Source organism: Phaethon aethereus (assembly GCF_964289735.1).
Source record: "Phaethon aethereus genome assembly, chromosome: 1".
Lineage (NCBI taxonomy): Eukaryota > Metazoa > Chordata > Aves > Phaethontiformes > Phaethontidae > Phaethon > Phaethon aethereus.
Window position 1 is genome coordinate 188,461,573 of NC_138575.1, and position 22,318 is coordinate 188,483,890.

At 40.9% G+C, this 22,318-nt stretch overlaps 1 protein-coding gene across 1 annotated transcript in view; it reads right to left on the minus strand.

Moving 5' to 3' along the window:
• ENOX1 (ecto-NOX disulfide-thiol exchanger 1) overlaps positions 1–22,318 on the minus strand; it is a 143,836-nt gene that overhangs the window by 102,955 nt on the left and 18,563 nt on the right. Inside the window, exons 2-3 of the mRNA XM_082013807.1 lie at positions 6,672–6,845; positions 4,720–4,926 (exon numbers count right to left, since the gene is read on the minus strand). Of these exons, the coding sequence (XP_081869933.1) occupies positions 4,720–4,926; positions 6,672–6,845 (381 nt within the window). The remainder of the gene's footprint in view (positions 1–4,719; positions 4,927–6,671; positions 6,846–22,318) is intronic.

Below are 22,318 nucleotides of genomic sequence, written 5' to 3' on the forward strand. Positions count from 1 at the left end.
TTTGTGGTCATATACGTAGCTCTAGTCACAAGGTGTTGAACGGAAGAATTACAGATACACCATATTCAGTGACACATTATAGAAGAAGAGTGTGGGTGACCTTTCAAGAGCTGGGCCCTGAACTAACAAGGGGGCAATTGCGTGTTTTTATCCACAGAGGTGTAGGCGCGAAGGGGCCAGCCAAAACGGGTCAGTGGTGCAGCCATCCTGATAACCGTCGCAAACCTTACCCCCACCCAAGTTTGACTCGCCAGCCGCATTCCTCAAATAGCGATTGCTCTGTGCCGAAACGGCATTATCAGCAATGTGAAAGGACACTGCCAAGGCGCCAGGTCTTGTGAACCTAAAATTAGATCTCCCAGCTGGGCTGCACTTTCCAGGAAGACACAGTCTCTTCCTCTCCCCCATCTTTCACTGCTGCTGGCAGGAGCAGGCTGGGCATGGACCAACAGAGAAACACGGCACTGCAGGACCCAAGACTCTTGCGTACCTCAAAGCCCCACTGAGCCTGAATGAAGAGCTAGTGAAAAGAACTGTGCATCTACAGGTTGTGTGCGCTCCGGAAAAGCTGAGTTTTGCTAAAGTGGCCCTCGTTTTTGAAGTAAATGGAGATAATGGAAAAACTGAACGGTGTAAATTGCAGTCCCAAATCCCAGTACCCTCTGTAGCGCTGGACAAATGGTTCTCTTTAGGTAACCAGTTTAAGTGCCTCCAAATTAACAGATTTTTGAAACTTCCCATGAATCACACTGAAAAAATCTCACTGCTTGTCTAACCCTTTACTACTGAGGGTGGCTGGCCAGCCAGCCAGGTGGTTTCCACCAGCACAGAAACTTAGAATAACCTGGGTTGGAGAGGACCTTGAATGTCACCCAGTCCAATCCCCTTCTCAGAGCAAGGTCAAATTCAAAGTCAGATCAGGTTGCTCAGGGGTTGGCATCTTTACCTTAAGAAAACAAAAAAAGCCTTTGGCATGGCTTTTTGCACCGTCCTAAATCAGGCTTTGGGGACACACTACAGGGCCAATGGCCTGGCCAGTGAAGAACAGATTCCTCGATGGCTTGATACTTGATAGCCAGCAAGATGCTGTGCAGCAAGGGATGCACAACTGGCAGGTCCTATTTTGTATATGGGATCCTCAGGCACCCATTTGGGATGGCAGCTCTGAGTTACGCGGCAGCTGGGAGGCTCTCTCTTTTCCAATACCGTGTCTCCTTACTGATGTTTGGGGGTATTTACATGTATGAGAGGACCACCTGCCATTGCCTCCCCTTCAAGCACGGGCAATGCATTGCCCTCACGGAACCTTTCCCCCATCTCTTTGCTCAGGACTGCAGCTAGCGCTAACTGCGTGCCTGGCTTGTCATTTTTAATTTCAGTTTCCCACACAATGGCAGAGGAAAAGACTTTGGGAACTTGCCAAGATCCTCACTTTAAAGGAGCAGCAACAGGAAAAATTCATGAGGGTGCTAAATAAAAATCAAACACAGTATTTCCATATCACAGGTCTAGTCAAAACTCTGTGGCTTGACTTACCTTTGAGTGTTGCTATATTGGAGATTGGCCAATAGCTGCTCTCTAACTGGGGATCTAGATCAGAGTGTTGATGACGATCAGTGAGAACATAAAATAAAACCGGTACATGGTACTAAATGCGTACCCACAGGGGAAAATATCAGCACAGAAAAATTGCACACACAGGCTTTTGGGGTATAAACAGGTCTGTCTCAAGCCACCCGTTGGTCCCATATTTTCAAGTCCAGGGCCATCAATATTTGCAGGAGTTACTGAATTGTCAGCCACAAGTGTAAAGTACATACAGTTTGAAGAAAGAGCTTTCTCATGGGCTATGTCGATTTTATAAAGTCTTTTCCTCAGGAGACCAAAATGTAACTTTCAGGGCTAAATGAAAACTGACCTTCCTCAAGTCAATTTTTATCATAGTCTTCTACCCATCTCCCAGTCTCCTTTTCATACATGTTTACTTGGGAATAGAAAGGAAAAAAATCAGTGATTAAGCCACTTGATGGATTTTGTAATCACTTGCACTATTCTGATGTTAAGCACAGGATAAATACAAAGTTTGATGAGATTAGACGGGGTAGACAGATAAAACTGATTAGGTAGACAAAATTATCATTATATTACAGATATCCAAGGCATGACTCTCCCCCAATATAACATGCATACTATGTTAACCACAAATTCCATTGGTACATCTCTTTTGTCTTTTACAGAGAAAAGAAAACGCCTTAATAATATGCTTTATCCCCACCATTTCACAACACATTATGTTTGAGAATGGAATAAAGATTGGTTAAAAACCCCCAATACTTCAGTACAAATAGAACATGCCCCTGTCCATTGCCAGATCTCCCTGGTCTGCGGTGCTGGGATGCAGTCAGCGCTCCCTGTTTCATGTACAGATTTCAGATCTGGTGGTTAAAAAGGAGTGAAACTTGTCTGCCGCGTGCCCCTGCTTTTCCTCCTTCTCCCTATCAGCTCCACTGGTTCTTTCCCTGATCTGGTCAGAGACACTAAGTACAATACTTTAGAAGAAAGAAAAGGTATGGAGGAAAAGACAGATGGGGAGGGAGGGTAGTAAGAGGCAGTAAGAGGAAGGGTAGACAGCAGTACGACTGTGACCGAAGGACAGAAGGAAGGATGGATCAAGGACTAGGAAATAAACTGGCAAAAAAATGAGGATGATGAAGGATGAGGAAGGCAACCTGCCACCTCCCTCTCTGCTTGTTTCCCTTATTCTGAACTCTGGTGTGTTATGAATGAGGACACATGGCAGCACAGGGAATTTCCTACTAATCATCAAATCTGGTCCTCCAGGATGGAAGGCATAGAAAATTAAAATAATACTTGACTTGGAGTGAAGCAAAGGGTGCAGTCAACTGCTGAGAAGCAGGAAACTGAGCTAGAGGGACACTGGCTCTAGCCCAGGTTGGCAGCCTGCACGTTTCTGAGCTTTTCTTTGCTCTATTTCTTGCCACTGTTTTGTTCATCATATACAGTAATCACAGCTCCTACTGAATCTGGTGTGCCCCTCCTCTGCTCTGTTACTTGTGAAGATGAGGTCCCCTAGACAGAAGTTGGAAGCTAGGAAATGTGCAACTTCTTCTTACTACTGCAATGTCTGTATTCTATGTCAATGAACTACAGTATTATGAAACTAGTAAGTGAATAATCAAATAAACAGGAAAGATGGAAAATGGGAACAGAGGATGAGGAAGGAGGAAGAACTGAAGTGAAAGTTAAATAAAAAGGGAAGAAAAAACCAGGCTGGAATGAAGATTTGGAAGAAACCTGAAAATACAGCAATATTTCAAAGAAATCTTTATATAGACCTCATAAACATCACAATTTTCCGTAGCTCTTCAAAGAGAGAATTACAGCAAGCAGCCAAATCAGAAAAAAAAACCCAAACAAAACCCAACCACAAAAATCTTTGTGAAAAAAAGGATCTAGGTTTTTCCTGACCACAGATTTCAAAAGTTCAGATGTTCTTTTCTTTTCTTTCTTTTTTTCTTCAGTTTTAAGATGCAGTTGATGGTGATTTGAAAGACCACTTGTTTCTAGCTGTTTGAGCTTCCTACGGACACCTATGGGACATTGACGTTTTGTCCTTACTACTAAATAAAAGGTGGTCAGGATGAGAGTTCAAAGAAGGTCCACCTAATTGTTAGCTGCCTCCCTGGCTCCATTTTGGGTGGTCCCAGTGGGTCCCCTCGAGGTCATGCTATGTAGGGTGGGTGGCTGTAAGCCAATCTGTGTCAGGTGGTCTTGGCCAAGGAGCAGTCCCTGGCCCTTGTTTGTTTAAGAATACCTTGCATGTGGGGTGAAAGTGTTACATGACACTAGTGGGGCAAAACAAAGCGTATGGGTCTCCCCAGGACCTAGAAAGAGAGATGTACCAGCCTGTGGTGACAAATACATACAGGGGATGGGATACAGCTCAGGAAGCTGAAGGAGGGGTCAGGTAGGAAGCCAATCCTCATATGAAGGAGCCTGTAACCTTAAGAGAGCATTGACACTCACTGAAGCCTTATAAAAAAAAGCAGAACTGATTTTAATCTTTTTTCTTCTTTCCTTTTTTTTTTTTTTTTCCCTGTGAGTTAAGGGTTTGCTTTTTTTTTCCCCCCTTCCTGTTCCTTTGTTGGGAAATAAAAGAGATTCTGAAATTCTACACCTGAGTTTCTGTGGCACTTGTCCTGGGAGGCAATAGACGTAGCCCTCAAATGGGGCTCAGAATCTAACCCATGTGGTAGCTGAATGCATGCGTAAAGGCAGACTTTATTCAGACTGAACTTCAAATCTATAAAAATATGCCAATGAAATTGCCAGCCTATCAGAGAAACTGGCACTGGAAAACAGCAGTGTTCCTGGCCTACTGCCCTCCTCTTTCCACAACCTGTGAGCAAATCTATATAAACCTGTGTAAATGGTAAATAAGATTGTTCTGTGGTGAATTTCAGGATCTGTTGCATTGTTATGGGATAGCAGGAAATTGCTCCCGGGCAAGCAACATACAAAACCATGCACAAGTCTTGGCAGACACAGAGAAATACAGAATTGCCCCTTGCCACTCCAACCTACAGCCACTGAGCTCAAGAAAGGCTTGCTGAGATAAAAGCTAAGAAAATAAGCAAAAATTAGCATCACAAAATACAAATGAGAAGCAAGGAAAATCCATTAAAGAATGTGAAGTACCAGAAAGGTAAATGGCTTTATCAACCATGAACTCCTCTGCAAAACGAATGTGACAAAAATTCTTCTTGCTTTTCCGAATTGCTGTTATATCTCCACACTGCTCAAAGACTTCCTGAATAATTTCCTCCGTTGCATTTTCTGGTAATCCTCCAACAAACACTGTTTTACACCCAGGAGGTCTCTCTCTTGTTGAAGGTGGTGGAAGATCTAAGTCAAAACAGAAATCACATTGGAATACAAAATTTGTCTTTTGATCCATTGGCTCTATTCATCCCCCTAATCAGTTCTGGGCCGCAACAGTTATTTGACATAGCACGGAGGTGGGAGAGAGGGAGAAGCAAAATAATTGAATATTGCAGAGATTGTCAAAATTGATTACTTGAATCTAAACCTTTTCAAGTTTTAGGTGTCATTTCAGAGATTAATTCCTGCCACTGCAGGTTGTTCTCCAGGACAGACGGTAAGGTCTAAAAGGATCTTTTTTTCCCCTGTGCAGTCAGACAGAAAATAGAAAATATTCTATTTCAAAGCAGGGGAGCTTTTGCAAGAGCTTTGATTTGACCCCTAGCACAGATCTCAAGCACTGGTGCAGTACGTTCACAACCCGAATTTCACCATCTTTGGCTCATACCCATCACTCGCCACACTTGCCAAGGGTGTGAGCCCTCTGCAAGCCAGCCCGTGCTGCGTACACCCCGGGCACTTGGGCTGGATGGACACCTTTCCCTGGTCTTAGCATAGTTTCATTTCTGTCTCGAAGTACAAGAGCACAACAAACAGAGAAAGAAAATGGAAAACACCACGAAGTGACAGCATGATGAAAATGCTCTGCCGGTTATCTGTTTTGTCTTGTTGCCAGATAATGGAGCAGACGCCAGCACGCGGGAAGGATAACCTCGCTGTTTACAAGTGCTCATGAAGTGAAGTGGCTAGAAATGTTATTTTTATGTGTGTATATATATATAGAATATATACACACTTAAATCATGAAAACTATTAAATTTTTGAAGGCTGTATAAAAAAATATACTCTGACATAAAACTTCACCTTGTTTCTATGTAGATTACTAGAGCATTCCTCTAAAAGTAACTCTCTAAGAAGGAATCTGATTCATATGACTTAGTTTTTTGGCCTTTTAACACAGTAAATTGGGTTACAACTTTAAAATATACATATATATACACATATTCACACACACAGACAGTTTAATTAAAGCATGATCTGGGTACATTGTAAATCCAGAGCACCAGATTATTTGCTTCATTTTCTCTTTTGTCTTCACAGTGATAGTGAAAGCTACTGGTCTGACGGCTCTGAAACTAAACTCCTGGGGCTAACACAAAACCAGGCTTTGTGCCTGAGCTGGTAGCTCAGTGGGAAGAGTTTTCCATTTGCACGAAGTCCTAGGAAGGGCAGAAGGAAGTCTGGTCCCAGCTCTCAAAGAGGAGAAACAGCTCATCCGCATGCTGCCCCGCAAAAAATGGCAAGAGAGGAGCCGTAATCGCCTTTTTCCTCCATCTCCCCAAGGTAGGGACCAGAGCTAGTCAGCATTTGGGTGCCAGGTGCTGTGTTCAGGGACGCTAATCCAGATTGGTCCCATCTAAACTGTAGGCAGCTAAAGGGGGGCATGGTCAGCACCGTATAGTTGTTATATTTTGTGACATTCTAAAGGAAAGACAGATTTTTACTACGAGCAGTGCAGATATGCAGGCTCTGTTAGCTCTGTTTAAGTAATTCTTTTTCATTTTTGTACAAACTGTGTAATTCTTTTTACATGACCTTGCAGAGACAAACAAGCATGCCCTGATACCACATTTTACACACAGAGCAGAACTCAGAAGGAAACATCATACTTGCCTATACTTTATTTAAAAAACATAACTGTTATTAGATAAAAAATATTTCTTGCCATATATTTAGGAAAATAACATTCTTTCATCAGATTCACTTACTCGGGTTTGGAGGGAAGAGCGTGCAGCTTTTGCAGTGAATTATTTCTTTGACTACAGGCACATCTGTTGGTGGTGGTGGCGGCACTAACCCCATACCTGGTATCATTGGGTTAATCGGAGTGATTCCAGTCATCATGCTAAGGCTTGGATCAAAGCCTGGTACACAGATTGAATCTGTAAATATATAACATAAAATCCTGGCTTATAAATCTTGAACCCACTTGTTACTATTTCCTTGCACAGACAGTTTCTCTTTAGGCTTTTTTTTTTTCAAGCATCACTGTTGAAAAAAAGAGAAGGGAAAAGGAAAAATGGAAAAGGGAAAAGGCAGAGGAACAGGGAGGAGAGAGGGAGAGAGAGGTGAAAAAATAAAAGTGAAAAAAATAAACTATGCATAAAGAATGGAATGTTACATAATTTAAAATATTAATCTGACAGTAAAACACAGCACATTAAAGTATAAAACCATGCACCATGAATATCTGTTATCATCTGGAATGCAATTTTCTGTTTCATAACGCTACTGTGGTGTTTACATTGCCTTCTGACCAGAGTGTACAAAGAATATAATTTAACATCGATATGCTCTCTCCATCTAATTGTCAGACAGATTTATCACAACAAAGCCTTCTCACACAAGTGACCTTGATTTATGGACACTACAGAGAAAGATCCATTTCTGGCTGTTTTATAGAGGTGTAGTTAGCCAAGACTTCTGACCATTTTACCCTGGAATATAAAGTTTCAGCTGCGTAGAATGGGGTCTTTTTGAACCTTGGAACTAATTCTTTCCTGTCCTGTTATTTAATCAGATTAGTAGATTCTCTTCAACACATGTATTATTAAAATATACCACTAAAGCCCCATAAAGTAAAATGCATATTTGGCAAATGTTACTCTTTCTCCTTCCTGATCTCTTTGCCAAGACTTCCATACGTACTATTTAAAGCTGAAAGATTTACTGGGGAACACCAGCGCTGTAACACCAAGAATTGTAATAAGCAGATGTTTCAGATGAACCGAGAGCCAACTTCTGAAATTCGTTTGCGTTAAAAACAAGGTTTTGGGTTTCTTGAGGTGTACTGAATAAAATATTTTGAGACACCGATGTCTTTGTTGGTGTAACACTGCTGCTATTTGGCGTCATCAATTATTTAACAGAAGAGAGTTACTTTGGTGTCGTACAGCTTTTCTACTGAGTTTTCTGGTTAGCAACTGGAACATATTTAATGATACATGTAAACCAGGGTTTGGTAGCTCAGGAGCTTGTTTGTTTTGAAGAAGGAGGAAAGAGGGAAACAACTCATTCTCTAGGATTTTTATATATACATATTTAGGAAATTTGAGCTACATTTACTACAAGGCAGCATGATCAATGGAATGTGACCAGAGAGGCCCGTTTCTTCATTCTAAATCTGCTGCTGAGAAACTATGTGACCCTGGGTCAGCCTGCTGACCTTTCCGTATCTTAATTTCTGCATCTGCAGAACAGGTACAATAATATTCACTTACTGGTGAGGTAACTGCTCACATTTTTATATCACTTTGCAGGTGTAAAGCACTCTGCGGGGGCTGAAAATTAGCATTATGATTCCTGTGGAACATCCATAATCATCTTCGCTGAGAAAGACAACTGAGGATTGAGAACCTCTACTCCAATAGAGCTCGTATCTGTCTTGGCCGCACGTTGCCTGCTCTCCATGCACTGACTGTGAGACTTCATCTCTTCCAGGCAGTTCTGTAGAACAAGCGTAGCAAGCACACAGCGAGCATGGATTTGCTTTAGGCTTATTGAAGACTAGTATTAATGAAAACTCATGATATTACATTACTTTTTTTTTAATAAGTGGGCTTATGAAAAAGGATTTGCTCTGGGTGTGATGCTTTTTTTCAATATCGATGTATATGCACTGCTTTTCAGATTAAGCTTTGAAACTCGGAGCCTGTCATTTATTCCAGGGGATGCAGTGGTGGCCGTATTAAATATTCATGGCTACTGAATGCTGGGAGATAAAGTCAGAGGTAAAAGGGCAACAAAAGCCCTTAGGCTATGCTAATTTGCTTGATCTCATTTTTAAAAGTCAGACTTCTGACAGTCACAGCAGTCCATCCCGTGCAGCACTCTCCTGTTCCGGGTGGAAATCCATCGTTGCTGCTCACTGCTGCAGTGGCCCGCGGAGCACGGCACACAAAGCGGAGCACCACAGTATCGCTCCATGCATGGTGTCACACCGATCTTCTCCTAGGATCAGGGAAAACTGGGACTGGAAAGATGCCGAGGAAAGCATCTCATCCACTGCTCTGGACAAATGTAGGATCAGTTACAGCCCTAGCCAGATATGAAATTCCATATTAACTCCAATATCCATAGTAGACACACACAGCATTCTGAGGCAAGGATGGAGCAGGTGGAAACGTACAAGAAGATAGACTGAAGGCAAGTTCTCCCTGTCCTGTATGCATCTTTCAGGTCCTATGTGACAGCCGAGGAAAAACATTGTCATCTGCTGACTGCTACCACAAGGTAAATTTCACTGTTGTTGTTCTCTCCTTAAGACAACTAGTAGATATGCTTCAGTTTCTCTCTTGTAAGAGTAGCGAACTGCGACAACAGCAAACTCTGCCCAAACCACAGACACATGCTCGCACTCAAAGAAAAGATGACAGGTTTCAATACGGTGTGGTTTTCTGAATATTCCTTTGGTAGTGGTGAAGATACAGAGAAAAACCAATCCAAGGGAGATGGCAACAAGGAAACTCATGTCCACAAATGCTGCTAACAAGGCCTCAAAACGGAGCTGAGAGGAAGAGCTTTTAGGTTGCGTGCCAATCAAAGCAGGTTTGTGATTTAAGTGGAAGAAAATTATTTGCCACTGATTCCTGCCACGTTCAAGGACATGTGACTTCGTACGTAACTTTTCCTGTGTTAAATGGGTACATGGCTTTGTCATCAGTTTCTTTTACAACTGGAATCAATCTACAATCTCACTAGCAGAATGCTGGGGGCCAACACTCCCGAAACATCCTTCCAGGTGCTTTGGGACTCTGTACCTCCAGAAGGTGACTGTGCTGAGATATATTGAAGAGGACTGAGTCAATAATTTTTGAAATCTAATTCCATATATTGCAGGGACTAATCCAAACCCTGCTAAGGTCAATAGCAAGACTACTGATGGCACGGACAACTTTTAAACAGGACAAGGTTTGCTTTCTCTGTCCTCTTGAATAAGTTGTTTCAGTTTCCTAATGTGTTAAATTGAGAATGAAATGCTTGCGTACATCCCATGGGAACTGGGAGGATGCATGAGTACCATTTGTAGAGCATCCTGGAAATGAAACTAATTCTCTAAATACTAAAATGTATTACTATGCATTGCAGTGATGGAAAATCCAGCTGGATTTCTGAACAGCGAAGATCTTGTTCAGACCCCCAAAGAGGTTGGTGGTGCTTGCACCTACAGAGAATCTGATGCATGTCACCTGCATATTGCTGACAAACCATGAAGACAGTCTACAGATGGGATTATAGGAAATACTGGTCTGGACTCTGAGGTGCAGAGAAAAAGGAACTGATAAAGTCACTGGTAGGGAAAGTCAATAAATTTGCCACATCTATGATAGGATCCAGAAAAATCCCCAGTTTAACTATATTAATGCTACCGAGTGGTACAATAATAGAAGTTGGATATATAGCTCTTGTCTAGGGACAGGAGATGGTCATCCGTCAGCACCACCACTGCAGTCTGCTCCACATCCTGGCGTAATGCCTATTTGGAGCAGGACCAGGACACCAGAGTCAGAGCTGGTGATGAACCCTGTTGCAGTTACTGGTAAGTTTGTTGGTCTTCAGATTCAAAGATACTGATAAAGTTATGCAGGATTACAAAAAATGGGAATCAATCCTGCTCATGTACACTGTTTTGAGAGATCCATTTGGACATATGATTATTAAGATACTGTAGACATGAATATGCTACGTTAAACACAGATACATCGCATTTATATACTACACACCTGAACAGTCAAACAAGGAATATTTTATGCTTTCAATGATCACAGCATTATTTTTAAAGGGATCGATACATTTATTTATGTATAAGGTAAGCAATTATGATCTCTTGGAATGATAAAAAACAACTTTGCAGAAGAGAGAAAGTTTACATTTGAAAAATGTTGTTAAATAATTACTAAATGAAATCATTAAAATGGAAATTGATCAGAGATGATAAGGAACTTTAAGAATGGAAGAGCACATGTTGCTCAAGTTACAGTCCCTGTGGATACTGTACATAAGGCTTGAATATTCACATATTTGTACAAGAAAGTAAAAACATTGAACATCAATATTTTCACGTACACGTTCTGCCTAATTTTGGCAAAACAAGTTAATTCCTGTTTCATCTAATAAGAAATTGGCATGATGGAAAACAATGAAAACCACTGAAGAACAAATATCTGGAATTGGCAGTCAGAGAGGCAAGAAGAAAAATCTTCCCGAACACTGGAGTATTTTTTAAAACTCCTTTTTCTTTCTTGTAGTATATAGGAAGAGCAAAACATTTCACAGTAAATCTTTGGCTCTGGAAAAAAATAGAAGAACAGTAAAATCCCTTTAAGGGTAGCTATATTCTAACATAGTACGTAGTGTAAAACAATTGTTTTTATTAGTCTGCATTTTGGGAGTGCAGGAGCGACTTTGTCATCCATAAAAATAGCCGCACAATCTTGGACAAGCATCCTCCTTTCCTTCTTTGGCAACGGTTGCTGTTTGAATCACCTTCTGGTTTTGCTCTGCCCAAATAACATGGATGCATACTCCTGCCAACTGTGCTTTTGGGGATTGCACTCCATCACCAATACTAAGTTACCACCCCATTTCCCCCAGCCCTTACCACAAGTTGTATATCTGCTTAATATTACTTTTTAAGGGTAAAATCCCCTATATGAATTTCGGTACTAGCCCTTGGATGTGTTATTTGTTTTGCCTCCAACTGCCAATTGTTTCTGTGGTGTTTTATGACAGCTGCCAAGCTGTATTTCTGTTGGATGCATGAAAACACCCATGTGCGCAAACATGGATTTGTTTGTGTGCCCCTACTCGCACGCGTGGAAGGCTTCCACCTCGGACAACCAGCAGCCTGCCGATGGCTGCGGTGCTCAACACACAGAGAGACAGTGAGTGGTGAAAACAATGATCTGAGCACGAAACAGCTAACCAAAATAAAAAACATCGAAAGGGTCCCCATGGCTTTGGAGTGATAATTTTACGCTTAAGAAAAACAGTCTATTTTTTGCTAGAGTTGAAAGATGAAAAAAGATCTCGTTCCAGGAATGGAGTTGCCTGCCAAGATGCACTGCAAGGATTAGGACAGTCCAGGCAGCAGCTGGTAATAAATGTAGTAAGATGCTTGTTAAACTTTGGTTTCTGTGGAGAAAAAAAGAAAAGCTTCTGGAGACTAGAGATTTGATCATGTACTCCAGAAACACCACTGCTGAGTATTTTGAGACTGACCATAGAGCAGATTTCTAAAAGCTGAGATTTAAGTTTTCTTGAAAAAGGGCAAATCTAATACAGTGTCTGCCTCCCTTAAATATACATATACATACACATACACATATACATATACATCTGTATATGTATTACTTGGCAGTAGCAGAGAATAACTAGCTTTTTTCTCTCTCTCTGAAATAAAGAAACTTATTAGAATAAGAAAAAGGTTGTTATTTAAAAAAATTCTTGTATTTTTATCTAAAATTCTCCCTTAAAACTCTCTGGTCTGCCAGTGTCTTTATCCTCATGTCAGTATCCTTTTTTCTGTATCAGCAATTAAGAACGAATATTCAGCTGCAAGCTAGAGATCAAGGTTGGATCACTGTTTTCCCTGATCATTCAAATCTTACTATCTTCTGGGCTTCAGGAAGCTTTTGGTGGAAGTAACTCATTTGGTCAGTGTTACAGGGCTTTTCTCAATGTAACAAGCCTTCTGCACTGCACAAAAAAAAGACAAAAGTGGGAGTGGCAGTGGGGCACCAGATCATTGATGTCCAAGGAGATGTGCCAGTTTAATTTGGTGTCGATCCAGCTGGAGGGGCCCCGTTGTTGAGCACTGCTTTTAGCCCCGAAGAGCCAGACCTTAGAATGCAGCAACGCAGCAGCCACCAGCATCTTCCAGTACCTCTCCTTGTCCAGTTTAGATGTCATTAAACTTCCAGAGATCTCTCTTTCTAAAATAGATGTTGGATTGGTGGGTAAACATCCAGAGATATTCCAATAAACAAAAAGGGGGGAAGTCTGACAGCTCTTCCACTTGACCAGCATAAATCAACTGGCATCATCCTGCCTCAGAGCAAGGACCATCTGACTGTGGCCAGTAGCAGATGCCCAGGGAACCAGAATAAGACATAGGCAGGTAGCAAACAAATTATTTTAAGCTCATATACATTAAGCACTTACATATTGCCAGTGGTTGAGATCACAGCTGAACAATCCTTTCCAGAAGGCACCTATTCCACATGACTTGATTTATACCTTTTCACTAAATCCTGCTGTGCACCTATTTATATTTTGAATCTGTTGGAACCTGTTGATATCTCTGGCTTTCACAGTATCCTGGTATTAGGGTAGTAAACAAGTAGGGAAACATGCCTCCTTTGCTTCACTAAAACAGGGTATCATCTGGCAGTTCCAGGTGCACCTTCTAGTTCTTTCATCCTGTGAAATCGTGAATAGCTGTTCCTTATTCACCTTATCCACAAGATTACTGAATTTATTTCCGCTTTTATATTTTGCCATCTGTTTGGCATGTGATTTTTGTCTCTGTAGACCTGCTACAAAGGAATACGGATATGGAACCTCCTGACTGTGTCCCCTTTTAAAATCCTGAGAAGGTAACTGCATAGGCAGAGATGTCTTTGTAGGTGCTTATCGAGCTCTGAATTTTTTAAAAACTAAATATGAAAGACATGGGCAGATGCCCTTAAATGCACTGCACGAAGCCAATCGATGAAGCACCATGTGGGCATAGGAGCAGGAGTAAGGCACGTATCGGCAACGTGTTTGTGTGTGTGTGTGCGTGCATGCGCATGTGTATATTCGGAGGAGTGGAAAGGAGTGAATGAAGGAGGGGCAGAAAATCACCTCCTTGACCTCCAGCTTTCTCAGTTGGCCAGGGCATCCATCTTCACACCACTCAGCAAAGTTATATTCCGTGAAAAAGAGCCTGGACTGTAGCTAAAACAAACCTCTAAGGGAATTTGGGCAAAAACGGGGACGGGGTGGTGGTGAGGGGGAATCCAGATGAATGTTTCTCATTAATAATCAACCAAGTAATAATTTATATGAACTCTACAGTGTCTGCCAAACCCAGTGCATAAACAAAGCCCTCATAGCATCATCAAAACACTCGTCACTTGAAAATTACTTCTATGAGACATATAACAACAACAAAGCTTTAGGGCTGTATTATTGCATTTTTGTTTTTTTGAAGAAAGCTCTGTGTCTGCACAGAGGAACAGTTTACAGCAGACAATCCCAAAACTTTAGATACTGTTCCTCAGAGCTGGCTACGCTGTAGCTGAAAACACTAAAAGCAAATCTGGTCTCCTCTTGATCCCTGCCTACAAAATCACACGACAAACACTGTATTTAGAGCGATATACACGAAAAAGACTAAATTAAAGAAAACCACCTTCTCTTTTTACAAGCAAATCATGGGGTCAGTCACTCCTGGTTCATCGTCTATTCCTGCAGTGCTTGGCACAACCAGACCCCAATCTTGTTTAGAGCTTCTAACGCAATGCAAATATAGGAAGGAACAGCAAATAATAACAATACAACAAAGTGTTACCACAATAGATGCCACTCTACTCCTAAGATGCAACCTGAACGCTGGTGTGTAAAGAAATCTACAGTGTCACTGTAACGTTATTCCTATTACTCCTTCTGCTCATGGATAGCCATCCGTGCCCTTTTGACCTCAAAGAAGTCTCGGACACTACCTGCCCATGGTCAATCTATTTAGTTTCCCCTTTGAAGAGCTCTGCAAAGACGTACCTGACAGGCAAGCCTGAAAATGAGCTAGAAAACTGAGGACTTGACGTTGAGGGGGTCGGATGACAGTTTGTCAGTTTTTCACGACTGACAGCTGCATGTGTAAGAAGGTAGAGTCAGGAAAAACTGACTAATCCTAGTCTTCATCCACAATCAGCTGCTCTTCCATGTGTAAAACCCCATTGCCACCGCAGTGGAAACTTGTGGAGGTGAAAACAGAAAAGGGAAAAAAGAGAAGCAGAAAAATAGAGAAGAAGGAAATAGGTAAAGAGAAAAATCAAAAGACATGCAGGGAAGGAGGTGAAGGAGACGGAAAGATGAACAGACAACAGTATCATCTGGAACCTTTGTGGCATGGGTCCATGGTCCATCCACAGGCCAGGATTTTGAAGGATACATGAGTTTATGGCACCTCACCATTTCCAGAGTGCTGACCTTCCCAAAGTCCCCATTGCTTAAGAACCACTCCATGCAGTAGGAGCAATGGGCTTCTTCCGTCTCCTCATCAATAAATCACTTCCTCATATGAGGTCAGTCACAAGTTCGTTGTGAAGAAAATAACAGAACGGCAAATTCTGCACACTGCCACCTGACCCCCGGTGAATAGCTCCAAAGCCCGTTTGTAAAAATATGGGACTGGGCAATATGAAAGGCATAATGTAATACATTGCTTATACAATGTAAAATGTGGGCAGCTGTTATTTCCTGACTTTCAAATATCTTTGTGCGCTCATTATATGCTGCTTGGGATAACACTCTCCAGTTTTGCACCTCTTCATTCCATTGCTCCAGTTTTGGCCTCATCACAATGGGCTATTCAGTAAGGCTAACTTTAGCCCAACAGAGTAGCCTCTTTAAGCTCCCTCCATTGGAAGCTGTTCAGTTAATCTGCCTGATGAACCTATTCATAAAGTAAAACTTTGCTATGTTCCTTGAAAATGACATCACCTTTCACCTCAAAGCTCTAGAAGATGAGAAAAGAAATAAATAAAACATGATTATACAGCCTAGGAACTGTTAATGGATTTTTCTTTGCTTGCTGTCTAGGAAAGTGCTGAATTCCAGAAATCTGAGAGGCACTTGTACGGCACAAAAAGAAAAAAGGTTATTGGAAGTTATAAGCACTTAAGTAAATGTAAATGAACACTGAAAAGAAGTTGTAGAAATAGGAAAAACTTTAATTCCCAAGCTAGGCTAATACTCAAATATAACCCTTGTAATAAATGAAACATAAAAAGCCTCCAATGTGTAAAAGATGGTAAAATACCATCTTCTGGATATTAATGTGACCTCAGAGAAAATGGGGGGAAAAAATGAAATTCAGACACTCCAGTGGACTTTTCCCAAATGAAAACAAAAGGGACTCATTTTTCTCACAAATCGTGAAAGAAGATCTGGCTATTAAACTGGCATTACTGTGTGGATCCTTGAATCCATGGAATGCATACAAACACTCTCCTTGCCTTTCCAGGGTCACAGGAGTAACAACAGCCTTGCTGAAACTGGAAAGAAGCTGTACAGTCTAGAAAGGTGTATCACCTGCATGGGTAAGTTCTCACAGAAACACAAGAAAAACTGGGCTCTGTCAGACTAAAGGATCCTTCCTAGCCCTCTAGCCCAGAAACCTGCCTCTAACAGCAAATCCAGAACTGTGCTTAGTAGCAGAAGAGGACAGTCCATATGATGATCTCCCAATCTCCAACACTCTGCAGCTCATGGGCTTCCTAAGACAGAGGAAGTTTTGTGTCTCCTTCAGCTTTATTTTTGGATGAAAATACTGATGACCTTCATTGCAGGCGATGTATTTCTCTTGGTGTCATTACTGGAGATGACAGAAAGTTGTCCTGTGAAACCAGCTGGAAAATCTTTAGTGACGATATTTCAAATTTTTAACCAAGTTATTCTATGTGCATGCTTCTCCTTTAAACACCTAAGTAAACAGGAGTAAGAGAGACTTAAACTGTAATGTTCCTGGTACTATTTTCTGAGTTTCTTTCATGTTAAAACATTTAAATGGTAGGGTCCAAATTCCTAAAACCATCATATATTTAACCCACAGACTACTGGAAGGAGGGTAAGTATACTAGGTGTAGTAAAGATTTGCTGTCTATAAATGAATGCAGCAAGAAATCTTGGTGTTTTGTATTACCCTCTACTAGAGCTGTTTGACCTCCATACAGTTTATGGCAGTAACTTGTAGGACAATATTTGAATGCTCTGTGCATGGGCAGAATACATGTTGGATTTGAATTTGGTTAACTAACTGTTGAGTAAGTAATAAAATGGTACTTGGTGAATTAATAATCTGTTTATTGGTTAAGAATTAACCAAGAAAGCTATCTTGAGAAATACCATGCTACATAAAACATGATCTGAAAAGAAGCCAGAGTTGATAGTGGCAAGTAACGCTCCTGAGTGTCTAGAAAAAGAGCTGTCTTAATTAAACTCCAATGCACTATGACAAAGTTATTTTGTTACATTTTGGCTTTAAAAGCCGTCTAGCACCTCAGCAAACTGAAAACATTCCTCTGCTTCGCTCTCGCTGCAAATACAGAGCGTTGCTACAGCTCTTCAGGACCATGAGAAACCATGAAGCTGGTTTACAGAAGGAGGTATCTTAGCTAACGCCAGGCTCAGGCCACGGGCAGCGTATCTCCATCCACAGCAGAAGGGTTAGTTCACAGGTGTCACAGCCAGGTATTGCTTGAGGACTGGGCAGCCATGAGGGGAGGAAAAGAGTGAGCTGCGGTGACAAGAGGGCTTGCGCATAGACATAGATGACAAAGGATGTAAAATCAGATGCAACGAGTCAAGCATTTTGCGTTGAGGAGTATGGGATGAAAGTCATACAAACCAAGAGAACAGAAAGTACCATCCAAAGTATGACTCCTTCTACATTCAAAAGAAGAAAAATGGCAAAGACAACCATGGAATTGAGCCACAGTGCCCAGGCAACCATCTCTCCTCCAGCTTTGGATAACCCAGAACACCTTCAGCTTTTGACTATCTGCAACGCCGTCAGTTTGTAGCTAGACAACTGCCAGAAGAAACGGTAAAAAAATGTGCTAGGCAAAAATGGTGTATGTTGCTTATGAAACAGGAGATTTTTTTTATCCTTTCCAGCGTTAGACCTGTGTTTTGACCTGTGTTCTCAAACACAAACAAAGAAATAGACAAGATAAAATAAATATAAGCTATAAGCTTCCACATGTTAGTATTGTCTTGATCTGCAGCTGGTAAGTTCATGAATGTAATACTGTGCTTGAGCTAAAAGTATTTAGAATGATAGTTTTTGAAATAACTCTTCATTAGCTAAGGCTTCCTTTGACCTTCTCTTCTCAAATTTTTCAGGGTTTGAATATTTTGTGATGCATTCACTGCAATTCAGGATAATGCTTCAACTTCCCTTTCCATCTATGAATCTGGCTGATTGGTTTTAGATCTTGATGATATAAGCACAAGGGCCCTCTCAGCTTTCTGAAGTGCCTATTTTAAGCAGCCAAACTCAGTGGTCAAATGGCCGGCAATGGTGGTAACTGAAGTACTCTTCATGACTGGTAGAGAAATCCCAAACGGGATACCCCTAACTTCATAATAAAACAATTCCCCTTCTTCAACATGCTGTTTAAGTACAGTAATTATTCCATTCACCAATTTAGAAGAGGCTTGACATTAAAACAGTGTCAGGAGAGCATGCGTCACGCTAAGGTAAATAAGGGTAGTCCGTATGTCTGAAAACTGTTATTTCAGCCTTTCAGCAGACTTAGACAGATATTTCTGTGTCCTTTGACATCTGGATCACAACCGTAAAGTTTTCTAGCACAAGTACAATAATTATAACATTATGACTAGCTTTTTCAGCTCATCTCCATTCCTTTTGCATCTCCCACAGAGCCGAAAACCCTTCTCTCACCATCTGGGCTTATCTCTAGTACAAGGAAGGTCATCAGCAGCTAGAGATGCCGGAGTAGCCAGCTGCTCTGCAGGCCTCCATCCCCAGGGCCTCAGTACCAGAGCCATTATCAATGGAACGGTGCGGACTAATAATCCTTGATTTTGGCAAATAGCCTAGGGACAGCCAGCTGGGATGGGTTAAATCATCCTGAGGTTCTTTTAAGTTACTCTGGGAGCTGTGCAGGGCAGTGAGCAGAACTGGGTTAATGCTTTTGGCCCCCAGTGACTCCTTCCATCTCTCCTGTCTCTCACAGCAAGGGAAAATGCACGTCTCAACTAATAATAAACCAGCGCTGAGCATGTGGAGAACACCGTGCCAAATATCAAACAGCTGGGGCTCTCTGGCCAGTCATTAGGTAGCCTAATCACAGCATCGCCTGAAGTCTTCAAGAAAAGAAGTGAAAATAAGATGGGTAAAAAAGAAACTTCCAAATCAACTGAGGGGGAAAAAAAAAATCTTAGAACATTATCACAAAATCTTAGAAAGCTCTTGTGTCTTGTCAAGGAGTTTATTATGACATAGCTTTTATTTCCTAACAAACACAAGTGTCTCATCATGTTCTTCACCAAAAAAGGGACTAACAAGATGAGAAATGCTTACAGGAGGAGGTAGGAATCTCTCCAAGAACACTTGCATCTCTTACCTCCAAAATAGCTTAAAATACAGGCATTGCTCCTGGCTGTCTTTCATCGTCAAAAAAAAAAGGGTTATATTTTGCCTTAAAAAGTAGCAATCTTGACAATATTCTTACAGCATCATATTTCATTATCCAGTTTAACAGGGAAAAGATCTTGTTTGAAAAGAAATCAGGAGTCTTTATAAATGGACAGCATACTTCACGAAGAAGAATAAGACACTGTGCACAAAATTAGTTCAACTTGTATCCCGATTAAGGAAGAAACCAGGCTTTGCATCTCTTGTGCATAATACATTGTAATTTAAATTAAATCAGTGGTTGTGTGAAAAACTTGAAACTTAAAATTCTTGCTGCTAGAAAATTTCATCTGTAATTTCTGGCAGCCTGCACCAAGGGTTAATCTGCAGTGAACTAAAGGCATAGCAATTTCACACACGCTCACACAGAGAACCAAGCCCACCATTCAGAAATTAAATTAGTCTTTCTGGTATTTGAAATTTATTATCAGAACCCTCTACATGTGACTCTTGACAATTCTTTCAAAAAAGATGCAAGTTTATAAACACCAAGAACAAAAGAAACATTCATTATTTTAAGAAGTATCTTTTTTTTTTTAATTAAAGATGAAACCAAATTATGTCAGACAGACTTTGCTTCAAATTATAATGATTCTTTATCCCATTTTTAGGGGAAATACATTTCTTAGTAACTTTTATGGGCTGGAAAACATTATCCACATTAAGATGCTTCTTTTGCCTCACCATGTTCACTTACACAGCTAGGGTTCTGTCAATAGTGTTGTTATCAACCATTTTTTTCAGAGGTTTGTACATCAACCATAAAAATATGTTCCAGGATGAAAATTGGCAGAATGACGATTCTCAATTTAAGGGTACATGATAGTATTGTTCTTAATATATTTTTAACATCTTTTACAAATATGGAAAAAAAAACCAAAATAACCCAAACTTCCTTCAGAGGCTTTGTCAAGCATTTTTCGAAAAGATGTTAAACTACATTCTCTAGTAGTGGGGCAATATAAAATAACATACAAAACTTGCAGCATGCAAATGTATTGGGGGAAAAAGGTGTAGTCGTATTGGGCATTCAATGTACAATAAATGCAACAAAATTGAGGAATGCTCAATAAATAGTCTGTAATTACTTAAGCTTGCAAAAAGTCTTTGATAAGGTACTTCACAAGAGGCTGTCAAATAAACTGTGCAGGCATAAAGTGAGAGGCAAAGTCTTGTCCTGACTGATACAGATCAGAAGCTGGCCAAAGAGACATGAAAACCAAGAACAGGAGCAAACAAGCACCTTCCATCTCAGATGAGCAGTGTTATTGGAGGTAACGTGTTGATAATGGCAGTGAAAAGAGAGTGAGTAATGATACAGCAAACCCCGCAAATGACGTGCAATTATTTGCCTGAAAAAATATATACATCAAGACACATTTTAGAGGAACGAAACACAAGGAAGGCAGCTGGGCACACGGTTGTCAGTGCTAACAAATCCCAAATGAGGGTCTTTGCAGAGAATGGACTGAACGGCTCACGCGGTAAGGATCTGGCAGTGTGGCACTGCATCAAAGGGGCCGTGGAAGCCAATTAAAGGTGAGCCTGGATAAGGGACAAGAGAAAAAAGTATGGGAAAAATACCGAAAGCCTCTTAGAAAAGCCAGACTCTCACCTGGCATACCATGTTCTGAATTATTCACCCCATTCTCCCCAAGCGATACAAAAGCACAGCAAAAATAGGACAATGAGTATCATCAGGAACATTATAAAGCAGCTCATAGGAGCCATCGCTGAAAAAGCCTTGGATTGCTCACTGGGGAGAAAAGGCAGTTGTGTAGGAGCATTACAAAGCTCATGAATTTTACAAAGGAGGTAGGTGGGCAGGTTCTGTGGTCTCTGCTCCATCATACAAAACCGGGAAGCTTTCAGTGAAATAAATAAAGATGTTGTAAATGAAGAACAGGTAGGCAGAAACACTTCTTAATTGCAACAAGCAATTACTCCCATGGAACTCCATGTTATGTAAAACTTAACTGAAGGAAGACCTTATCAGAATTAAAATAGAAAGAAAGAAAGAAAGAAATACAGACAAAACCACAAAGAGAAACACACCATAGGCCTTAGACAACAAAAGTGTTCAAAATGATAAAAAAGGAGGCAGGGCTGCTAAGGTCATCTATTATTAAAATTATCTGACACTTCCTATTACAACAGTCTGTTGTCAGTTGCTTTTAGCTTTGCCAATCATTAACAGTTTGGGCTGAAATTTTACACGTCGAATATCTGCCTGAGGCTGAAATACTCTGGAAAATTTTAGTCTGCACAATTCAACTGCTGCACACACAGAGCCGGAGAAAAATACTCGTTTTTTTTATTTCCTGTTAAAAAATTTGGTGTTTTCTCTTGGCAGTTGTAGCCCCTCCAAACTTTGGATCAAGGATGTAATATTTCAGAGGTGAAAAGCCTTCATGCTGTAGCATTAATATTTGCCATTCTCTTTAAACTCTACACAAAAATTCAGGCAAATTATGTCTTTGAATAAAATTATATTCACTGATACTCTGAAAAATTGATCTATTTTTGGCTTTACCAGCTGAAATCACAAAGGATTACATCTTCCATGAATGTGCCAGACTAAGTTCAAGCCTCCGCTCTGCAACGAAGGAAAGAGTTAAAGCAGAAAGAGCTGAGCTATTGTCAATGTTTGAATTTATTTGTTCCAGCTTTTTAAAACTTGAAACCTAAAGTTGCCTTCTACTTCTATGCTCTTTTTGCCTTCAGTATGCGAAGTTTCCAGCTTAGCCAGCGAGGACGAATCTAACCTTGTGACACTTGCTGAGATCAGAGTGGTTAAATCAGAACATTGTCTGAGCGGCTTGATTCTCCTAAAAGCCTGTCAGGTCTGCAGCAGCTAATTGGGTCTTGCCCGTGTGTTCTGCCTGTGATTTTTCCAGCAACTGAACATGGAGAGTAACAGAGACAGCA